The sequence below is a fragment of the Gymnogyps californianus genome, chromosome 7 (assembly GCF_018139145.2).
Source record: "Gymnogyps californianus isolate 813 chromosome 7, ASM1813914v2, whole genome shotgun sequence".
Lineage (NCBI taxonomy): Eukaryota > Metazoa > Chordata > Aves > Accipitriformes > Cathartidae > Gymnogyps > Gymnogyps californianus.
The window spans coordinates 33,003,199-33,025,551 of record NC_059477.1 but is presented as its reverse complement, the minus strand read 5'-3'; the positions used below and the strand labels follow the sequence as shown (position 1 = coordinate 33,025,551).

The window sequence follows — 22,353 nt, the reverse complement described above, 5'->3', positions numbered from 1 at the left end:
CCGGATGCCCCTGCTTAGTTAGAGAACCCTTTAACAGATGGACGCAGTTTGTTTGCACAGAGAAAATCCCTGAAGCAGGAAAATGCCACGTAAGAGCGGCCACTGACCCGTGGGGAAACAAGTGCAAGCCCTGCTGTGAGCCAGGAGAGGAGGGCGCGCATTATTCATGTGCCTGTGGGTACATATGCATGTGTGTCTGTGCGTGCGTGTGTCTGTGCACACTGTGCATGTCTGCCTGTAGGTACGTGCCTGGGTGCGCCCGTGTATATGCATCTCTGTGTGTTTGTGAAAGACGTGCACGTGTGTGTGCACATGTGCATGCATCTGTGTGCGGGTATATGCATGCATGTACGCATATGCAGGTGGGTGTATGCACGTGCGTGTATGAAATGTGCATGCATGTACATATGTGATGTGGGCATGCACACGCGGGCATGCACGTACGCATGTGTGCGTGTGCGTACGAATGTGGGTGCGTGTGCAGATGCAGTCTCTGTGTGCGTGTGTCCCTGTGCACATGCATCTTCACGTGTGCGTGGGCCAGGCCGTGCCCGCCTGTGCCCGCTCCGCGCCCGCGGGGGACGGGGTTACGCCTCCCTGCGCGGCGCTGCGCGGCGGGGCGGGGAGGTGGCAGCGCACCCTCGGGAGCGGGACAGACACACAGACACACAGACACACAGACACGCACACCCGTTCCGGCCCGGCCCGCCCCGTCCCGCCGCGGAGCGCGGAGCGGAGAGCGGCTCCCGCTGCCCCCGGGGCAGCTCCGCGGCGCCGCCCCCGCCGCCTCCTCCTCCTCCGCCGCCGCCGCCGCCGCCGCCGCTGCCGCCGCCGCGGCTGCACAAAAGGCGGCGGGGAGGGCCCGGCCGGGAAGGGCTGCCCGGCCGCCCCGGCCGCCCGCACCATGCCCCGCCGAGGGGGGCTGCCGGCCCCCGCCGCCGCCCGCCGGCCCCCCCTGCTCCTCCTCCTCCGCCTCCTCCTCCTGGCCGCCCCGCTGCAGCCCGGCAGAGGTAAGGGCCGCTCCGCTCCCCGCCGCTCCGGGCCCTGCACACGCCGCCCCGGAAGGCGGATTATCCCCCCAAACCCGCTTCGGTGCACTTTTGTTGCGATTTGTATCCCCCCCCCCCTTCTCCCCCCCTTTCCGGCTGCCTCAGCCCCGCTCCCATCTCCCCACCGGCGCCCTGCGCTGTGTTTTGCGTGTGCGCCCGTTTCCCCTCCAGCCCCGGTGCCGGCGGGACGCAGCTCGCTGCGCCCGCTGCCCCCCTCCCGCCTCGGGGGCGGCCGGTGCCGGGGCTCTCTGCGCTCCCCGCTCCGGCCCCGGGGCGTCCCCGAGCCGCGGCGGAGGTCTGCACCCCGGGTCCCCCCGCCCGCCGTGCCCCCTGTTGCGGGGCGGTGGGGACCCGCGCTCCAGCAGCGCTGTTGGGCATGGACTGCATCCTTGGGCTTTGCGGTGCGGGATTTTACACCTTCGCCTTAAAAAGCATGAAACAGCTATATATACACCTCTCTCTCTATATATATACTTTAATGGAACCAGCTATAACCACTTCTATTCAGGGAAAAGCACTTCCCTGGCATGTTTGTCTAGGCAGTGTGTATTAATTGATTGGATGAGGAACAGCAGCATAAAGCCACAAGCGTTCGCTCTGCCGGTGACCGATCTCCACGCTCTCACCTTATATCGCTCCCCCACTCTCACCTTATGTTGTTCCCCCACGTACGTGTTGCATCCAGGGAGCGGTCCTTGTCCCCCACGGGGATGCTCTCACAGCTGCTGGACACACTCAGAGACCGGAGCGCAGTTTGTTACTCTGCTCCAGTAGTACTGGAAACGGCGTTTCTCTCCTCTCTGAGCACTTGGGGACACTTTTTTATATGAAGGGAGCCCACAAAATGCCTGAGTCCACCATTCCAGTACTTACTCTCAGTGCTTAATGCTTTAATGAGTTATCTTAACAATAGGCTCACCTTGCAGAGTGCTGTGTGGCACGCAACTGCAAAAACTCGGACGAGGTTTTCTTAGCTTTATTTATTTTGTGGGTATGATCCTTAGAATTGATGATTCAATAGTTCAGCAGACCATCTCGGGGATGAGGCTGTTAGAATGCTTATTGCAAGCATGAATAAAATGATCCTTTTTCACACTTAGCTGTAGAAAGAATAAAGTACATCGCTTTTTTCCGCCCCCCCCAAGCAAGCCAGTACATTCATCTCAGTTTGAAGAGCTGCCCAAACTAGGATTTCTTGCAGAACAGGTTTAAAATGAGGTCTGATTGCCTGGAGCATCTTTATGAGTAAATTTGTGGAGTACCTTTCATGAGAGTTTCCTGTCTTCCTCTGCATCAGTAGTTTGATGTATTAAAATCTCAGCTGCCTAGTGGGATGCACTGTCTTCCTCTGCTTTTTTTGGGCTCTCTTGCGGCTCAGCCCAAGGGAAGGATGTCATTTGGAGATGCTCTTCGTGCCTGCTGGACACTAGTTTGCAAAATGAAATAGAGTGCAGGGCTTAGGACTCAGCGGCATCAATGTGAAAGGCCGTATGTGGGGTGTGGAGCTCAGCAGTCCTGGGAGGGTGGATTATTTTCCTCCAGAGTAATCCCAACTAAATCCTGGATGGAATTTTCCCCATTATAAGAAGTTTAGTTGATGTTCAGGAGTGGTTTCATTAAATGTATCAGAATCAAGGAGCAGACTGAGTTTCTTCCAGTCTTACTGGGTGACTCACCCCAGCATCTAGAAGGATCTGGACTAGCATGAGCATCTTCAGGTCCTTCCTTTGTCCGACTCAGGAAAGACTGCGCTTAATCAAGCACTGCAAAGACTTACATCTGGAAAATCCTGCATGTTTTTACTCCAACTCAAAAAGCTCGGGTTTCAGTCCAAAATCAGAGGGCTTCACAAAGCTCTGTTTTCACAACAATGCTGGAAACGGTTTGGTGTTGCTCCAAAGTGGAAAGAAAAGCATACTTGGAAACTTCAAAAGCTGCCACCGGGAGGAATGTCACCCCGTGGCCGGCCACAGGAGCATGGGCTGCTTTGGTCATGGCACCCGGTGGAAGGAGACCTTGGTTTTCATTCAGATACTACTGTTACTAAGTAAACTCTCAAAAATCCAGCAGTCAGGAATGGGGGTAAATATTGTCCTATTTCCATGCAGACGGGCAAGTGAAGCTGTGGGAGAGGCAGGGCTGGGTAGCCAGGGTACGAACGCAAGTGTTTGCTTTATAAAGCCCATTATTTTTGCTGTGCTACCCCGTGCACAGCTGCCAGAGCAGCAGCAATCGAGGAGAGGCTTTGGGCTGTGTTGTAGGGTTTGGAAATGCAAGTGTTAATCTCTGTGCAAATTGTAACTCAGTCAAACAAGTTACATTTTACTTTATATTACCTATTTATGTTTTGAGCTCTTGCATGGAGCTGGAATATAACTTCTGAATGTGAAGGAATGAAACGCCTGAGTATGTTGTAACAGCCAGCAAAAAACCCACTAAGAAGGCTCTTGTTCGGTATGAATGAGCCCAAGCAGTTTGTCTGAATGAGAGCCATAGAGAAAGTCCAGGGCTTCGCGCTCCCGGGTTAGAGTTAACCACCTTGCGGGCAGCAGAGACCCGTCAGCACAGGGCTCTGACATGGTCATGCCTCAGTGATGACTGAGAATTACTGACAGGACCTCCTTATCCTCTTTTTGCTTTTAGCCTAGGGCATGCTCAGTTTTTCTCCAGCTGTCCAGCTTGATTCACTGCTTCCTGCGCTCACAGCCTGGCCCCGTACGGGAGCGACCCAGGCAGCCACCGCTTTTCATTTTTTCAGTGCAATATTCACATGGGATACAGCAAAAATCTCTTTTCCAAAGCTCTTGGGGTAGAAGGTTCTTGGGATGGGAGAAAACTCCGTGTGGCTCTTCAGCAGCCATCGACAAGTCTGCTCAATCTGCAGATTATACCCAGCAGCAGTGTGGTGCAATGGTATCTGCAGATGCAACTGGCTCAAAATAGAGGCCTGACAATGCTTTTATTGACATTTGGGTAGGAAAAAATAGCAGACTCGGAGTTCGAGCCTGAGGCATTTCATTTGGAGTGTGCAGCCTCTCTGCTGAATCCTCGGTTGAAGATTTGTTTAATCAGTTATTGACAGTAGAAGTTAATAGCCGCAGCCGGGGGAGCTGGGGCATTGGTGGTATCGAGGGGCACATTCATAGCCACAGGCATGCTCAAACAAGCTGCTGCATTCAAAGCCGATACCATTGATGTTTGCTTCGGCTTAATTTATGTGGTTCCACTTTATTTTTAAAGTCCAAATCGTGGATTTTGCAAGCAAAACTCGCTTGGTGCCCCTTGTGCTGCTGGACACCAGCAATCCAGGAGCAAAGAGCATCACTGCTGCCCTGGTTGCTGCTGCCTCGGTGGATGCAGAGTCCCTGCTGCTGTCGCAGGCAGGGAGAGCCCTCGGCCACAGGCCTGGTGTCTTCTACCCCGGCCAGCCTTGGATGTGCCCCAGTGCAAACACGCTGCCTGGCTTAACCTGGATATCCTGTGGAAATGACTCTCGTAATAAATTAAAAGTAATTTACTGTAACATGAGTCCACTAAGGAAATCACCTGTGTGGAAGGGAGAGATGAGTATCTTCCAAGGCTGCTTTAAGATGAAAATTTTGGGGAGGGTCCCCCCATATATTCAGCTGGAAAAAATGAGAAGATGTGCCTAGTGTGACTTTAAAAGTTGGCATCTCGGGGGGGTTTTGGACAGCCACCTCCGTATTTCAGACTGGTCAAATAGCTATTGCCTTCTGTCCACAGTGATGGAAGTGTTTCATTAGGAGATGGATAGCTGAACTCTTTGATTAACAAGAAACCGTTGAAAAAGAGGGAAGAAAAATCACGAGAGTCATATTTTAGAGGTTCTCAGCCCCCCCAACACAAGTTTCTGTGCTTTTCATTTTTCTTGGGGAAGGAAGAGAAAACAAGACCTCTTTACAGATGAAGAGAGATTTATGCCTTCTCCTGCGTTTTAAGCTCCTGGGAGGTTCTTTGCTCTTGTTTGAACTTACAGTATGTTTAGCATTAAGAATATCTCAGAAAACCCCTGAACACTGTTTTGGAGTGAAGTAACCACTCAGCCCACCCCGCTCTCTGTCATTCTCTCTCACTGAAGGTCTCAATCTGTGCACCAGCGGAAGCGCCACGTCCTGCGAAGAATGTCTCCTCATCCATCCCAAGTGTGCCTGGTGCTCCAAGGAGGTAGGTGGGCAGACCTCATTTGTCTTGCATGCTTTTTGTAACACAGAAAGGGAGCTATTCCCCCACCTCGCCTGTTCCTGACACTGTCCCGTGCCAGAAGGGGTGGGTGAGGGCAGCAGGTGCTCCACGCCGAGTGTATTTTGGGTGTATGTGACTCCTCAGCTCTTTGACACTGTAGGAAATAAGTCTCCAACCCTGCTGGCCCCCACGCATCCTCAACAGAGCAGCACTGTTCCTTCAGTCCTTCTGTCCCTTCAATTATCTTCTTGTTTTCAGTGGGTGCTGGGTCCCTGCATGGGCTCTGTGTTGCAGGGAGCCTTGCTTGAAGGCTCTCCCTAAGAAGTCCCAAGCCCCCAGCTGGTGTCCTGCTACGTGTCCCTTGTTGTGTGGCCTAGCATGTCACGGGCTCTTTGTAACAAAGATAATTCTCCTTTCTGAATCTATTGTGTCATTTGGGCGGGCGACCCATGCTTCTGGCATCTGCACCATGCCGTGGCGATGAGTTACACGGCTGAACTGTGCTCTTCGGGGTGAAAATGCATCCTTATGTTGGTGCTGAAGCTGCTCACCCATAATTTAATTGGGCCTCCTTGGTTCGTGAGAAGTTGCAAATATCTTTCCCTGCTCCCTAAGGACTGCTCATGAGTTTAGAGAGATATCTATATCTTATCAAATATACATCTGATCACGTAGACTTATGATTTCTAGAGAACAAGGTGTGTGAAAGACCTGATGATGTCTGATGCACAGACAGCTGTTGTCTGCTTAGTGTCTGCATCTGTCCTAAGTGTTTAAGAGAGAAATACGGATGCTTACAGATGCAGGGAAAGACCCTGCCTACATGCAGGCACAGCTGCTGTGCCAGGAACCAGCTTTGGGCTGTGAGAAACCCCAGAGCAGTGGATGATCTTGAACCTCTCAACAGGTATGGCCAGGAGTGATGCTCTCCTGTTCCCCGCTGACCCTTTTTCCTCTAGTGTGGCCGTCCCGGTCCCATTTTAGGGGAGCCAAGCTGTGGGGTTGAGCACACACTTCACCTTCCGGCTATAGCTGGTGCTGCTGAGCTGAGGATGCAGGCGCTGCCTGCGTGCCCCTCTGCTGCTCCCATCCTTCCTCCTGCTGGCCCTGCCTGGGGTGGCTGCAGCCCCTCGGGGCGGAGGATGGGGATGGAGATGGGCATGGGGCGAGGGGGGCTCCCAAGCCCTGCGGTTTGGCTGGGTCTCAGGAGGTACCCCAGTCTCTGGCTCTCCAGGTCTATTTTACTGGATTTTCACTTACTTGTAAGCACAGCTGCAGCTCTCCAAGGAAAACCTCCTAACGCTACTAACACTGTGCTACCTGACAGCGTAATAGCTTTCATGTTTTTTTTCCAGCAAGGCAAATGGTGTGCAGAAGGGAAAGGGTGAAGCAATAGATCCCGTTTTTGAGACATCTTGTAAACAGCTGTAAGAGCTCCTCTTCCAGCCAGCTAATCTGCGGTGGTGAGATTGGATCCAGGAACGCTGGCTATTAAGCTATGGGTACCCAATAGCTTGCTTTTTTTTGTTTGGTCTTTTTTTCTTCTTGGCATCAAAAGACAACTTTTTGCAAAATGCTGCCAGTGGAAATGTTTATCTGGTGGTCGCTGTGACCACTAATTGTATGGCAGCCCATGGGAATGGCAGCCTGACTCTTATCTTGCAAACAGGAGAGTTACCAAAAAAGAAATATTCCTAAATGGAATGGAGGGGCCAAGAAGGAAGATGGGTGTTTACAGGGAAGTGCTGTAATACTTCCTGACCTTTAGCCTGCAGCAGCTATTTAAAAATACATTTCAAGGTGTTTCGTGCCAAGAGCTACGTGTTTAAAAGCTGCTGTCCCCATTACATGCTGCATGCTAAAACTTAGTGAGTTCTTATTCTAATTCTGTATTTTTTTTTAGAATTTACTGTTTGAAACTCTATTTCTCTTTAACTGAGATCATCAGGTGTGGTAACGGGACTGTGAAAGATATCTAGAGGTTTTTGACTTTGAAAGTTTTATAGTTGTATTATAAACTCTTAATATCTGCTTTCTTTGCATAGTCATTTCACCACCTTTTTTTCCTTCCCTCTGCCGCAGCCTAGTCAGGTACGCTTATTAAATTGCTTTTAGTCTGTTTGCCTTAGCTGTTTCCATTAGCTGTCATTCGCCGTGTATGTTGCCCGGGAGCATATATACCAGTCAAATTCTATAGCTTTGCTGCTGTTTAAGTATCAGGGCTAAGATATTGGAGCGGTTTCCACAGATGCTAGTTATGTTGTGGTAGAAACACGAGCAGCTGATTAGTGTGTATTTTCTGCTCCCTTTGCATTAACTTAACAGGTTTGGGAGGAAATTGGGCCAGCTGTTGTCATCTTTGTAGGCAACGATTAATAATTTTGTCAGGAAGTATATATAGTAGAAGTCTGTAAGTATACATAATATAATTCTATATATAATTATATATATTATAATATGTGTATATGTATTATATATACAGGAAGTGTAGAGATGTCTATAGTATATATAATATATACACACACAGAATATAATATATTATTATATCTTCTTGTATATATGTACCTTCTCCTGTATAATATTCCTCCCTTTGGGGAATAACATCACTTGGCAGTGCCGTCATACCTGTTTGTTCTTTGTCCCCCTGGGTGCCCGGCAGTGCCGATGCTGTGAGGGACCCCTCGGCTGTGGGAGAGCAGCAGCTCGAGCAGGAAAGCCATGCTGTTTCCCAGAGACGGTCACGCTTCATGCAGCCTCCCGCAGTGTTGCATCCTCCTCCATCACCCTTTGCGCTCCCGGATCCAGACTCTGCGTGATGGCAGAGGAGCAGAAAGTCTCAAGTGCTCATGAACTGCAAGTAGGGGTTAGGAGTGCACGAACGCAATTCTGCACATACAAGGAGCCCTATCCCGATGGTTTTCCAAGTGGGATAAGGTTCCTTGTATTTACATTGCCTTGAATTGTGAGGGTAAGAGCATGCGTATAGATAGATCCTTACAGCAGAGTAGTCAAGATGCTATAAATTTATGACTACCGCCTCCTAACCTGTTAGTACAGGGTGCATCACATCACCTCGGCTTGAGTCAGCCTCTGTTCACTTCTGCTTGTGTTCGGCATCTCTGCTCTCACCCGAGAGGGTGATGATGGATGAGTTGATGATAGCAGCTTCTGGTATCCGGCAGCCCCAGAGCCCCCAGGGGCTGCTGAGCTAACCACACGTCTTTGGGCTGTTGGAAATTTGGAAGGAAACATCGATTCTGTTGGCTCGTGGAAGAATACCTTGAAAGGCAGGACTTGAATGAGGTGATCTGTTTAAATGGCACTTAAAAGAGGAGGTATGAATGTGTGGCCTTAACTGTCGCCTGAACATGCCTTGAAACAGGGCTGTCTGGGGGAAATATGTGACTCTTGGGTGATGGAGACTGCTGTAGCCTTTCCATCCATGCTGGAATCTGAGGAGATTCCTCAGCTTCTCCTGCAAGCTCCAGAAGAAGCTGGAAATGACTAGAAATTGCTGACATACTGCTGGTGAAAGACTCTGGCTGGAAACTGCACACTGGCCCGTGGGGTTGCTGTGATCTCTGTAGCAGCCTGGTTTTCGTGGGTGGGAGAGGAGGATGCTCATTGATTTTTTTGCGGTGGCTTCAGGTTGCCCAGGCTCAGCGGGGCTTGTCAGGCTTGCTGGGGAGAGCAGGGAGCTCTGGAAGTGGCTTCAGCGCTGTCCTCCGAGCTGCCAGGTGGGGTGTGATAGACAGGTGGTATTTGTGTTCATGATAAACCTACCTGGAGTGATTGCAGGGGAGATGCTCTCCAAAAGAGCGTTTGAGAATACCAGTATGGGGGGAAAATTATGTCATTACATTGCTGTTATCTTCTGTTTGCTGCTCTGGGGAGCAGCGTACCAGTGTGCAGAGGCTCCTCTTGCTTGTTACGTGTGTGTACACTGTGTGTTCATCCATGCATTACCTATGTGGATGCATTTATGTGTGTACATGCAGAATAGAGATGCACATTAATTACATTTATTAAACTGAAATTTCCTTTTTGGTTAATTGAACTGGAATTTCCCCAATAGCACCCTCTGTTTTGCAGCAGGTTGCTTGTACCCCATCCTCTCCCATCTCAGGAATGTGTGCCTGGAGAATGAGGAAGGAAAATCAAGGATGTTCCTAGAGGGAACATTTCAATTCTTTTAAATGGAGAAAGCAGGCATATTTCAAACTGAATTAATGCAGAACTGGACTGATTAAAGCAAAAAATGGTAGGGACATGTCTAGTCAGGAGTTAGATATAGTCAGTTAGATACAATCAGTGCTATTCTCCATTTTTATAGCATGAACCAAGCGATTTGTCTTAAAACTGTCAAACTGATGAGCATGTAATTGTCACACTGTTGTCTCCATTCACTCTGTCCGCTTGTGTGCATTTGCTTTTGTGAGCTTCTTAGCACAGAGGCCGGACCGCAAAGCGCTCACCGGCCTGCGCGCAGCCAGCGTTACTGACAAGGACTAGGCGGGATCTTCCCGAACCGATGCTTCTCTGTGGCACGAAGCAATGCTTGGGGCGGTTCCTGCTTGCTGTGCGTCCCTGCTGCATTTCTCACTGAAGCAGGCGTGCAGGCAGATGGTCGGCAGGTATTTGGGTGCACTGAATTGCTTAACTAACTGTGAGGTGTCCTCTGTTCAGGGGGAACTGGGGCTTGAACCAGCGTGCCACGTCTGAGCTGGTGCGGGGCTGCCTTTTGGCATGGTTGGTAGTGAATTATTTGGGCCTGCACGATACCCTTTACTCCTCAAATCTGCTCATGCTTTTTTCCTTTCGTTTAACCTCCGGGAGCCTCAATTTTCTCTGTCACGGAAAACTTGGTGCTTGAGTTGGTAGCCCCAGTTTTGGCTTTGAGTTTTGACCTTTGGGTGCATGTGAGGGGTGTTTGTTTGCCGAGTGCTGCGGTGATTGCTGGGGCTTTCCCGAGGCCACCGTCACTCCCCTGCTCGGTGTCACCCTGCCTGGGTTAGAAACCCAAGCAGAAGTAGGGGTCAGTCCTGCACCCCTGGGTGCTGAGCTGCACCCCCCTCCCCTGGGGCATTTGCACCCCTGAGGAGGGGTTATTTTCTTCCACCCTGGGTAATGCAGAATTTCACTGAACAAGAAGAGGCCTGGATTTGATTGGAGCTGTGCTGTAGCAAGCCGTCTGGGCCCATTTTAGAAGAAAGGTTAAGAGAAAATAGCTGGGTCGAGCGAGGGGGACCTGGGGCTGGAGGAGTGCAGAGGTGTAGCTGACCTGAGAGCTTTGTGTAGCACCCATCAGGAGGAGTTGTGTAGGGGCTTTCCCCCAACCTCCTGGACTTCCTTTGGAGAACTTTTGTCACGGAGGCTGCAGAAAAACACATTGCAGCAGTAACTGTTTCTCGCTGCTGTGCAAATGGACAGGCTTGCACGTGCACGGGCGCCCTGCCCCAAAAAAGCTCCCGGCAGGTCCCACATGGGTATGCTCCTCGCCCTGCGTGCCGACGCTGTCTCGTCCTTGGCGTGCGGATGCTGCTCTTGTGTACGCCCCTTGCTGGGATGATGGACATCGGTATAAACAGTACCATACCCAGAGCTGTCTCTCGTGGTGTTACGAGCTCGACTGCTAAAGAGTAGCAGCTGGGGGAGGAAGCCGCCATCCTCCTCTCCCCGGGCTGCCTACCCCTCCTGGCTCCTGGCTCTTGTTCTGCTACCCCAGCCCCAGCCAGAAAATTAAGCCCTAATTCAAAGCCCTTTGAAGTCGAGTCTTTCTGTTCACATCAAGAGGCTTTGGAGCAGACCCCAGGGAGGACTGGAAATGCCTGATAAAGGCTGCAGTTGCACGAGCAGCCCTAAATATCGTCCTATTTGGATACTTTTCTCCAGTGTTAATTCCTGGGTAATAACTGAAGGTTCCCGGCTGCACTCCTGGTGCTGTTTGTGTTGCTTTTTGCACAACCAGAGTGTCCTTTCTAAAAGGTGGCAGCAGAAATGAGCTGGCAGAGGTGCTCACCTGGAGCCATGGTCCAGGTACTGGGAGAGCAGGAGAGCATCTCCCCATGGGTGCCCTGCTGCTGGGTAGACCGGCCCAGGAGAGCGCCTGGACCCCACTGGCTTTTCACTGACTTTAGGTCAAAACACATCCGAGAAACTTTTCTCCAAGGCTGCCCTAAACGTGCTGCTCTGAAAGGCTGGGCGTTGTTTTCAGTTTTGTGAGGGATTCTGATTTTTATTTTGTCATGTGGGAGATGATTTAAATAGTCCCAGTCCTCCTTTCTGGAAGTTCATCTGTTTACACGGCGCGTTCCAAGAAATTCATGTTCATATCCATCCGACGTGCCGTCTCCTTGGCTGGACCCTGCCGCTGGGTGCTGGAATGCAAATCTCGCATTTTTCAAATAGCGTTGGGACCTCGTAGTGAGAAAATGCAGCAGAGACCCTCTGCCTGTGTCCTGGGGCCCTGTATCCGAGGCTGTCCTCGAGGTACCCCCGGAGCAGCCCGTGGGGTGCGAAAGCAGATCTATCAGATGACCTTTCCCTCCTCGATGTCTCCCCCGTCTGCCTCCATGCTGGCGCTTCAGCAAAAAGTGAGGTTTATTCAGCCCCACACTGGTTTTTGGCTGCACAGCTGACGGAGGGGCTGGCGTGGCTGTGAGCATCTTCTCTGCATTATTTCATGTCATTTTAGTCCATCAGCCCTGGAGCAGAAGACGGTTGTCTCTATTGTTATAGTGCAGAAATAAGTAGGAATCGACTGTTGAAAATCCAGTAAGTTTTGGGCATGCGACTTGCTCCCTTTGGCACTTTTGGAAAAAAAAACATTAAAAAAAAAAAAAGGCATTCTAACAAATGGGCTCTTTGCAAAAGGCTGCATTGTGCAGCCGCTGTTCCCGAGCACCGCCCCGCACAAGGCTGCATTGTGCACCACGCATCGGGCTCGCAGCGAGGGCTGGAGCTCTGGGGATGGGCGCTGGGAGGCTCCCTGCCATGCCAGCCCGTCCTCTGGGAGCGAACCACTGCCTGCGCCTCGCTGCCTGCGGCGGGCATGGGCTGCCTTTTGACCACCTCCCATGAAGGCTCTCCCACCACCTCCTTTATTCTCTGGCGAAGCTGCCCAGGACAGCCTGCCCACGTCAAACCGCTCTGGCTGTGCTCCGCCTCAGGGACCGCTTGCTGTCACTTTTTTTTCCCATGTGATGGTGTCATGCCAACGCCTGCAGTGCAGAGGTGTGAGGGAGGGGACACACACGGTGCTTGTGTAGGGACGTGCGGTGTCTCACCCGGGGAAGAGGGCGCAGGTCCCTGGAGCCACCCAGCCTCAGTCTCCAGCTTCACATCTTGACTTGGCTCTCTGGGTTGGTGGGTTTGTCCTGCTTCCCTCAGTGCCACCTCCTTGCCCTCTCTTCTCTCTTTTGCAAAGCTCCTTTGAGGCGATGCATGTGCAAAAAATAACGGCTTCTCACCTCTTCCCCTCAAAGAAATGGCAGTTGGCTGTCCAGGCAGCAAACCAAATATTTTGCCTTGCTTTCACATGGCCCAAGACAGTGCTGCAAGCAAGTGCTGCTGCTGTGGCTGGGGTGAAAACCCAGGCTTAGCTTTCTGCTGCGGTGATCTGTGAGCAAATTCAATTTTCAAATCCTTGCAGAATTTCTTTTTTGGTAGATCCCTTTGAGAGGCTCAAGGCTCAGTGCAGGTTGCTATTGAGTACAGCCACCCCAAATGACACCAGCTTCTCCTTGTCATCTCCTATTTGCTACAGGTGCCAGCATGTCAAAACAAAGCCCCTGCTGTGGGATTGATGTTTCTCCCTCCCCTTCCCTTTTGTCCATTCTTCATCCCTCAGGAGTTCGGCAGCACGAAGTCCATCACGTCGCGGTGCGACTTCCTGCAGAACTTGATTGCAAACGGTTGTGCCGGAGCCATCGAAAACCCCAGCAGCAGCATCAGCGTGGTGAAGAACGTCCCTCTGAGCAGCAAGGGCTCTGGCCAGACCCACCTGGACGTCACGCAGATCACGCCTCAGAAGGTCGCTTTGAATCTTCGTCCTGGTGAGTCCCCAACGGCTGTGAGCCGTATGCCGGGGGGTGTGTGTGGGTGAGAAAGGGTGGCCGGGACACGCTGAGAGCGTGTTATAGCTCGTAACCTTGTAGCCCACTAAAGCAGGTGGCTGCTGGCCCCTTCCACAGCCCGTGAACTTCATGGTGCATCACGAACAGGTTTGGGGCTGAGGTGTATGTCCTCCATGAGAGGACACTGCTGTTAGGCAAAGTCAATCAAAGCCCACCCACGACTGTTAACAATACTAGTCTTAACCCTTGCATGTGTTTAAAAGGAACCTGCTCAGCTTAAAAATGTAATCACTGGATGGAAGGAGTTAAAATAACTTTGGATCCTCCACCAAGCTGACAGTGCTTGACTCTAAACTGAGACAGCTCCTTCTATAAATTGGAAACAAAAACGCATATCTGTTTTCTGTCGGTATGCAAAAGAGCCATGGGATCAAGGCAGAAGATGGAGATTTGAACTTGTGACTCAGGCCTTGGACTGTAGCCAGATCCCTATTTCATTCCCCTGAGCCATCACTTTTCTTCAATCTCTTCCTTTTAATTAAAAATTAGAAGGGAATGGCTGGACTGAGCCATGTGAGCATGCTTGTTATCAAAAGTTTTTGCATGGTGAGGGGAGGCTTTAATGTGGGTTCAGAATTCTTGCAAAAATTTGGCAGCTGATATTTCTGAAGGGGGGAAAAAAAAGCTCTTTATTGCAAAGTTAAGAAGCAAATATAAAAGCTCGATTCATTATAAGCAATTGGTGTGGGTTTCTAAGGCTTACAGTTTTGTGACAGCTCTCATGAGCATACAGAAAAATGAAATATGATGTTTTGCCCAAGAAAAACAGGAGTTTGAGCTGGTGCTCACGCTACCAGTGCTCTCCCAGAGCCTACCAGTTGCTGCACGATTTTTTGTTTTAATTCTGTGTGTTGGATAGTCGTCATGTCTCTTCATTAACTCTTCCTCAGCAGTATGACTGCTGTCATCAGTCACACCCTCAAATGTAAAGGAATTTTGCTTCAAAGCCTTAAAAGCAAATACCTGAGGGTAGTCACCACTGGATGTATGGCTAGATGCATGGCTTTTGCAACTGAATGTTGCTGATGAAACAAGTTTGCTCCCATAAAAAAAGGGAGTTGTTATTACTCCTGTTTCTTGAGGCAATTCCTGGCAGAAAGGGCTGGCTCAGCTTCCACATCTCGCCTCCTGCAGACCCTCCTTCACGCGCAGTGCTCGGTGCTCAGCAAATTCCCCTTTCCCAATCCCTGGCAGTTTTGCCCAGCCGGAGGCGTGGATGCCCACCGCTCCAGTCTGCGGCAGGGTGTGGGGGTCCATCTCCCTGCGGCTTCCTGGGGGCCGCGCTGTCGGATGCTTTGGACTGCACAGGGCTGGTGTGCTGTTCCTGCCAGCCCTCGCAGGGGACCACGCTCGTGACCATCTTCAGTTCTCCTTGGACGGCAGAGAAGTTCTCCAGGTCTGGGCTGAGCTGCAGGAATCGCCCCGAGGGTCCCTGCAGCGATTCCCACGCTGAGCCGGTGAGCTCCCCTCCCTGTGCTGCTCTTGCAGAGCATCAGAGTCGTTGCAGGAGGAGGGACATACCTAGATGTTTGTAATAGTATCTCCCATTTTTTCTCTCTTTTTGATGTTGCGCAGCACTCCGTCTTAGGGCTGCTGACTTCCTAAACCCTTGTATTAGCATCCCCAGTTTAAATTATCCATTAATCGTTGAGCTTGAGAATGGGTTTCACCCTGTGAACCCAAGACAAAAAGGAGACAATGTTGATTTAATTTTGGGCATGAAGGGTGTACTATTTCAAAGATGGATTCACACGGCGGTCTGTTGCAATGGTGATCTTTTATTCTTAGACCACTAAGCAGAAGCAGAAGGGAGCGAATTGTCAATTGTTTGCTGTTCCCACCCGGGCAGTTTGATCTAATCATCCTGTGGCAGAAGTCATATCCCCAAATCTCTGTGCCCACAGCTAATTTCCAAAGGCCTTAAATTGATGTCCTTACAGGGTAGCTTTGAGATCGAGCATTTAGTTTTCATAATATTGCTTTTTAATCTTGGGTCCAGCTATAAAGCAGTGTGTCCTGGTTAAATGAAAAATATGAATAGTGTAAAAGGAATTTAAAAAAATGAATAGATGCAAATTGTGTTGCCCATCAAGCCATAAGCCTCACCAAGCAGAAAAAGGAGCTTTTCTTGGATAAGCATGGTTGTTGAGTTTGTGTTCTTAAATTGGCCAAAAGCAGTTTTTCCAGTTTCTGCACTGCCTCTGTGTGACAGTATCCAAGAAACATTTCTGAATTCAGTTTTGAGTTTAAAACTTTTCAGTAAAAGCCCTAAGGAGAGGATGGTGGTGACGGTACGTGGGGAAGGAGAGGGCTGGATTATCCCTAGAAATGTGAGAGTAATACTGTGCACAGAGAATAATAAATTCTTTTGCACTTACATCTTCATACATTAGCAATATTTTCTCTGAGATAATCGATTTGTGCAGTTAGGAATAAAAGAAGAACCAGGCTCAGGATCCTGTTATTTTTGGTGTTTCTCAGGGACTAATAAATTTGTAACTATAAAGAGAAGAAGGTTTGATCAGAGCATCCCAAATACCCTTTCTGGCACAGGAATTCCCATCTTAGGAGCTGCTCAGGAAGAACAGTGTTTTGGAAACGGAAATGTTGGGAAATGCAGAAGGACACACCCTCTTTTTCTGAAAGGGTTGAGTATTCCAGTGGGAAAAATATGTAGGAATGAAAAAAATAGGCATGGGAATGAATTTTCCCGGAGTTAAACACATTCTTGCAGCACTGAATTAAAGTCAAGCTTGCAATCACGATTTGTTACCCTGCAATCAGTGCTAACAGGTTTTGCACTATATAAATGATGTTCTCCTTTGTTCCCCCACAAAATGCGTGCCAGGTACAGCATCAGGCCCACCTGATTTGGTTGAGCCGCCTCGATAGCTTTGCTTACTGTAGGGCCAGCGCTGAGTTGCATCCTGCTGCATACCACAGCTCAGCGCTGTGCCGGGAAAGTCCTGCTCCTGCCGGAAGAGAAAGCCAGGGAGAATAAGGAGGAATATTTATGGCAAGAGTTTCCTGGTTGCTACAGCTGATATCTGGGCAATACCTACATGTGCATGTTTGTACATGGTGCCTCTTGCAACCCTGCCTTTGCCAGGTGGGGTTGTAGCAGACTGCAGGGGGGAGCAATTACCTATAAGAAAAGAAGGCCTGGCTTGGAAGCAACCCTTGATCTAAATGTGCAGGGAAATCATTAAATAGAGGGAAGGTCTTGGTTTAGGAGCTGTAGCTGACTCCTCTGGTACCCCAGCACCGAGCTGGCTGAGATGCACAGAGAACTGTTGGAGCAAAGAGCAGACTGGGATCTAAACCCTTCACAGCTTTGTCTGCAAAAGAGGCAGGCTCTGATGTTTTTGCACGTCCCCCTGGGTGCTGGGACCCCAGCTCCTTCGCCGAGGGGGTGGATGCTGCTAGGCTGAAGCAGCTGCTGCAGAAGTCTGGGAGAGGGCATCCACTGGCTCCCCGCACATGGGGACGGCTGCAGGAATCACTACGAAGCGGATCCTGGAGCCAGGGAGGGTGTTTGGCCCTGCGTGCGGCTCGGCGCAGCGTGACCCCAGGTGCCATGCAGGGCTCCCGCCTGCCAGGCTGCAAAGCCCCTCATGCCGTGTCTTGCCAGCACGGCAGTTTTGGGATGCTGCTGCTGCTGCATGTTGTTGGGCTGGAAGTAAGTGGGAGCAGCTGTGCTGCTGCACACAATGAGGAGAACAATAAAGCAGTTAGGGAAATGTTTTCACAATACAAAAAATGTGCGTTTCATTTCTGGGGAAGAAGAGGGGAAGCCATGAGTGTTTTGCAGAACCTGCCAGTGCCCAAAGTTCAGCCTCGGCCGTGAAGAGCTGGGAGAGGTGGGCAGGAGGGGGAGCTTGGTCTTGAGAGGATCCGAGTCCCTGGGTCTGAGACCCCCGTGAGCTGGAAAAGGGGCCGAGGTGGCAGCTGGGGACATGGGATCTCCAGACTACCCTGGGGTTTGAGGGTGCTGGAGTCTGGGGTTTCCATTTAGACCCCTCTCTCAGCAAAGCATAAGGCAAACATTTGCCACCTCCTCTCTGGCTCCACCGAGGTCCATCTGGTGTGAAGCTGAGTTCACTTTGAAGCCACTTCACCTTTTTCGAGGCGTGGGCAGTGCTGGTGGTGGCCTCCCCTGCTGGCACCCCTTCTGGAGGGCATCTCTGGTGAAAGCGGTTTGGCAAAGGGGAAGGTCAGGGGGAAGGCTTTCCTCTGCTCTTCTTCATATTTGCACAGCCTGTGACAGCCCTGTCAGCTCCTTCCCTTGTGTTCATCACTTCAGGAAGCTTCATCTCTGCCTCGGTGCTTCCCTGGGTGACCCTAACAACCTTCTTTTTCCAGTTCACTTCCCTTTTGCCCTGCTTTCTCCAGAATCATGGTGGCGCAGCTCTTTTTCGGGGGAGAGGTCCTTTTCAAAGGTGTTTCTTCTGTGTCTGCTTCGACTTGACTTCCCTGCACAGCTTGGAGGACATCTTGCATTCATCTCACGCTGGCTGTTTTCTCCTGACCCTCTTCCTTCTGCTCCACGTCCTTCTCTCTTTTGTGCAGGACTTCTTGGACTGCTCCTGGTTTGCTTTGAGGACATACCCAAGTAAGCGTGTGCAGGGTCCCTCTTTCAGTAGTCCATGAAACATCTATTTGAGGTTCACTCTGCTTCCTTTTCTTTCCAGTTTTCTAGGAAAACACCCCCGGACTGTACACGGTCCGGGGCAGCAGCATTTTTTATGTGTCCCTCCTTAGACATTCTCTCAGCTGAGATGGAAAGACCTTTTCCCATATCTCCAAAGTAAAATAGAGACATGCACTCTATAGATGTGTCTTTTTCTCACCAGCCAGTACACTACATAGCTTAAGAGGACCCAAAGTCATTACCTGCTTTCCTGTTAGTCTCCTAAGGGATGGATTTGGAAAAGCTTATTCCCCTCACCCTTTTCTTTTGCAAGTGATCGGTCTGCTCTGCAGGGGGGTGGGGGGAAAGCATGTGGTCTGGATTTTATGTGTGCTAGGAGTTTCCTTTTTACCACTCTCAACTCTTGTGTGTGTGCAGGTGACCAGACCTCCTTCCGAGTTCAGGTTCGGCAAGTGGAGGACTATCCTGTGGACCTCTACTACCTGATGGATCTCTCCCTGTCCATGAACGACGACCTAGATAATATTCGCAATCTGGGGACCAAGCTGGCTGAAGAGATGCGGAAGCTCACTAGCAATTTCCGGCTGGGGTTTGGCTCTTTCGTGGACAAAAACATTTCTCCTTTCTCCTACACGGCACCAAGATACCAAAACAATCCCTGCATTGGGTAAGTGGTAGGTGTACCCCAAAGGGACAAGCCCTGTGTTTGCACGGAGCCTGGATGCAGTCTTCTGTTCCCATTCTTGCTTTAAATAATGAATCACACTTAAGCCCTGGCTTTTGGGAATGCTGATTAGCCACGGCTGTCACTGTGATGCTCCAGAGCGATTCAGAATAGGACAACTTCCAATTTTGCAGTGGCTGTTGGGAGATTTCTGCATCTAGAGATGGGAAACTGTTGTATCAGGAGCCTGAAGCTATTTTTAAGTACCTGAAGAGGATGCAGGCATAGCAGGCCTTTTTACAGGCTCTAAGAAAAAGGAGCAAGAGCCAGAAATTCCTGATTTCTGATCCTGGCTCTGAGTCATAGTTTGGCCTTGAGTAAATCAATTAAGCTCTTTGTCTCCATTTTACAGATAAGGAGACCAAGGCAGGCAATGTAAGTCCTTCCCAACAGAAGTGTTTGGGGGAAGTGAGATTTGTAACGGCCTGTAGTGCTGATTAATGAGTTCTTGTAAAGTGTTTTGAAGCTGTCAGGCCGGTTTTTTCATCTTTATTGCTGTGGAAGGAAAGCAAGCTGGCAGTTGCAAAAGACACAAATGATGTGATTTGCATTGCGGTGATATCAGAGCCTTCCTCCTTTTTCTTTTTTGCTTGTTAGTGTCTTTGCTAGAGCCTTTTTGTTTGCCTTTTAACTGCCAGAGTTGGGATCAAGTCCATTGAATTGTGGATTATGCCAGAGTGAAACTGGGTATTGTGGAGGGTGTCCAGGCTCAGATGGGTTTGGATGTTGGCACAAAAGAATGGATACAGCAGCAAGTGCCCTCCTGGGAGAATGTCACCGTTGACGCTTACTTTTGTGGTCCCCATCTTCACCTCATCCATCGTTGGAGTGCTTTCTAGTCATGTAAGGGCAGTAAGGTTAGCACTTTTATTTGAGCCATTTGTAAGATCACCGCACGAATGGATGCCAAGCTCTGCGAGTGTGCATTCTTTAAGTTTTCCATATGAGAGGCAGACTAAAGAGAGCTTGCATCAGCTATGAGTTTCTAGGCCAACTTTTGGCATTGACCAAGCATTTGGCATCTCATTGCGCATTGACCATTGAGCAGACAAAATTATCTGTATTCTCCTTTCACCAGTTCTGTCCAGAGAGGAAAGTCAAATGGATTTTAACACTGAAAACTCGTGCTTTGGCCATGAAGCATAGCCAAAAGCGACCATGCTGACTGAGCCGGCGAGGTGGCTCTGCCACCATGGCACTGTACACCATGCTCTTCATAGCTCTTTCCCCCAGAAACTTGGCATGGCCTCAGAGGGATGCTCTCAGTCATCTCTGTCATCTTCAGTCTCCATCACCCACTCATGTTGCTTGCGGGCTGGGGACAGGGTTTCACTCCAGCTGGGGAAATCTCAAAAACTTTTTTTGGCTGGTGTGTGATTTAATTGAAGTGACATGGGTTTTGCCAAGTGAAATAGAGCGAAACGTGCAGGAGGGGAGGGGTGGGAGAGGAGGAGAGGATGGAGCTGGATGACTCTGTGGCAAGGCATGCCTGAAACTGCCGATGCCCTTTCATCAAGGGCATCCAGAGCCGTTGCCTCGGCTTTTCTCACCATGATCAGGCTATCTGCATGTCCTTTTGGTTTTACCCAGGTGGTTGCTTTTCTGTTTATTGGTTACATTAAGCTAGCCTGGTCTTGGGAAACCATTTAGGAAGGATTGCTCAAGGCAGCTCGTCTGGTGGGTGCTCCCTTCCAGTTGCCATCTGTCTCCTCTTCATCCAAACCAGGGCTGCTGGCTCCCCGTTGTTCTCCGGCAGCGGCGCCTTCCCCTGCCTGCTCTGCAAATGGGCTGTCACTGCTGCCAAGTGGTTCACTGATGTGGCAGTGAGGTGGCTTGTCAGGTGTGGTTTTGTTTGCGGCTATTTCTAGCATCAAAGCGGACTTTGTCCAGTGGCCTGCTCGCATCTAAGAAAAGCTGCAAGTACACATGAGCTGCGGTGGGTGTTTTTTGCCCCCGGTCCAGGTTCTCTCCTCCTCCTCCTCACGGTGATGGCTGTCCTGCAGGTCTGGGTGGGGTGCAGCCCTGTTTTCACGTGGGGTCTGGCTGGGATCCCTTATGCCTCCTCCATCTCACCCCAGCTCACTGCTCACCCCTGCTCCTGGCTCAGCATCCCGCCTGGGACCTCCCGGGGAGCCAGGATGTGGCCTCTCGCAGCCACGGTGTCATTCAAGAGAGATAATACAAAGGAAACAAACACTAAATTTAAAAAGATAAGGAAGGCAGAGGGTTTGACTGAACACCTAATTGCTCATCTGTCTGCGATACAACTTGTGGAGGTTCCAGCCTGAGATAACCCACCCACACTGCTTTGTGCCCTTGTGTAGTCACTCAGATATCCACTGTCTGTCCTGCTGCTGCCTGCAGCTTCTGCCAGCAAACCTGGAGTGCAAAACAAACAAAAAAGGAATAAATTGTACATCTTCATGGGAGGTGGGACTCTATAGTGTGTCAGTGTTTTCTTTCTGCACCACGGCTCTGGCAAACCGAGCACCCAGATGTATCGTATGGGTTAAGGGCTGCGTGCTGAGACCCTGCAGTGCAGAGATTTCAGACATTACAAACTCCTTGCCTTGGCCCTAGGTGTGAGCGGGATGCAAGTCTGAACATGGGGCTGATCACAAGGGATGACTTTAATTGCCAGCCGGGCCCAGGGCAGTGGGACCTGCCCCGTGGTTAGGTGTGTGCATGGCTGTGTGGGTGGAAAGCCCTACTCTGGGGTCCCTTGTGAGGGATTTGAGTTCCCAGTGGTGGTAAATCCTAAATACTCCTTTGTGTAAAAAGCCTCTTACAACTTACCCATAGTGGGTCATGTGTCATCAGAGGCCTTTAATTGTTCTCCGGGTTTTATCTTTGAAGATAAGAGTGAATTAGTGCCAGCCCAACTCCTTTTTAAATACATTTTCTTCTTAACCCTTCTCCTCCCTCTCCCCTGCACACACTCACTGATTTCCCACGCCGCAGGAGCTGCTCTGCTGAGCTCTCCCGGCCACGCAGTGAGCACCAAAGCTGCCTCCTGATAGTTTTGTATGGAAGAAGAAGTTTTCCTGGTAGCCTGCTGAGGCATTTTTCTGCCTTCTTAGGGTGCCACTCCTACCTTTCTGCTCCAGTGGCGCTCTGGAAAGCAGAGATGGTGTTTGCTCACCGGCTTGCAGGGAGAGTGGGAGGATGCATGAGTTGGTGTTAGTTATTAACATATCTCGTGTTGGGCAATTGCCAGGTGCCCGGTGACGTGCAGTGGGCGCAGGGTGGCACGTACTACCAAGAAAACTGGATGACAGAGAGAAAATGCACGTTGAAAAATAGGGGAAAGGTAGCTCTCGGCAGTGATGCTGCTGCGTGGTGCCCTTTGACACCAGCCCACCAGTTCTGCAGGTGTGGGGCATGGCTCACACTGCCCTCCTGGGCTGCTGGGGAGGGTGGCTCTGCCAAAACGCACCCTCTGCATCACTGTGGGTCGCATCCTGCACTGCAGATTCCCAGTGTGAAAACTGCTTTATGGGTGCTGAAACCGCAGAGCTGCATGGCCCAGGGCAGGCTGGAGCTTGGTGTCTCTACTCACACCTTACATGGATAGAGATGTTCAGTCCTGGT

At 50.5% G+C, this 22,353-nt stretch overlaps 1 protein-coding gene across 1 annotated transcript in view; it reads left to right on the top strand.

Moving 5' to 3' along the window:
* Positions 1–903: 903 nt before the first annotated feature.
* The window catches only part of ITGB5 (integrin subunit beta 5), a 64,090-nt gene continuing 42,640 nt past the window's right edge, over positions 904–22,353 (top strand). The window contains exons 1-4 of the mRNA XM_050899661.1: positions 904–1,010; positions 5,149–5,234; positions 13,102–13,306; positions 18,456–18,705. Of these exons, the coding sequence (XP_050755618.1) occupies positions 905–1,010; positions 5,149–5,234; positions 13,102–13,306; positions 18,456–18,705 (647 nt within the window). The 5' untranslated portion in view covers position 904. The remainder of the gene's footprint in view (positions 1,011–5,148; positions 5,235–13,101; positions 13,307–18,455; positions 18,706–22,353) is intronic.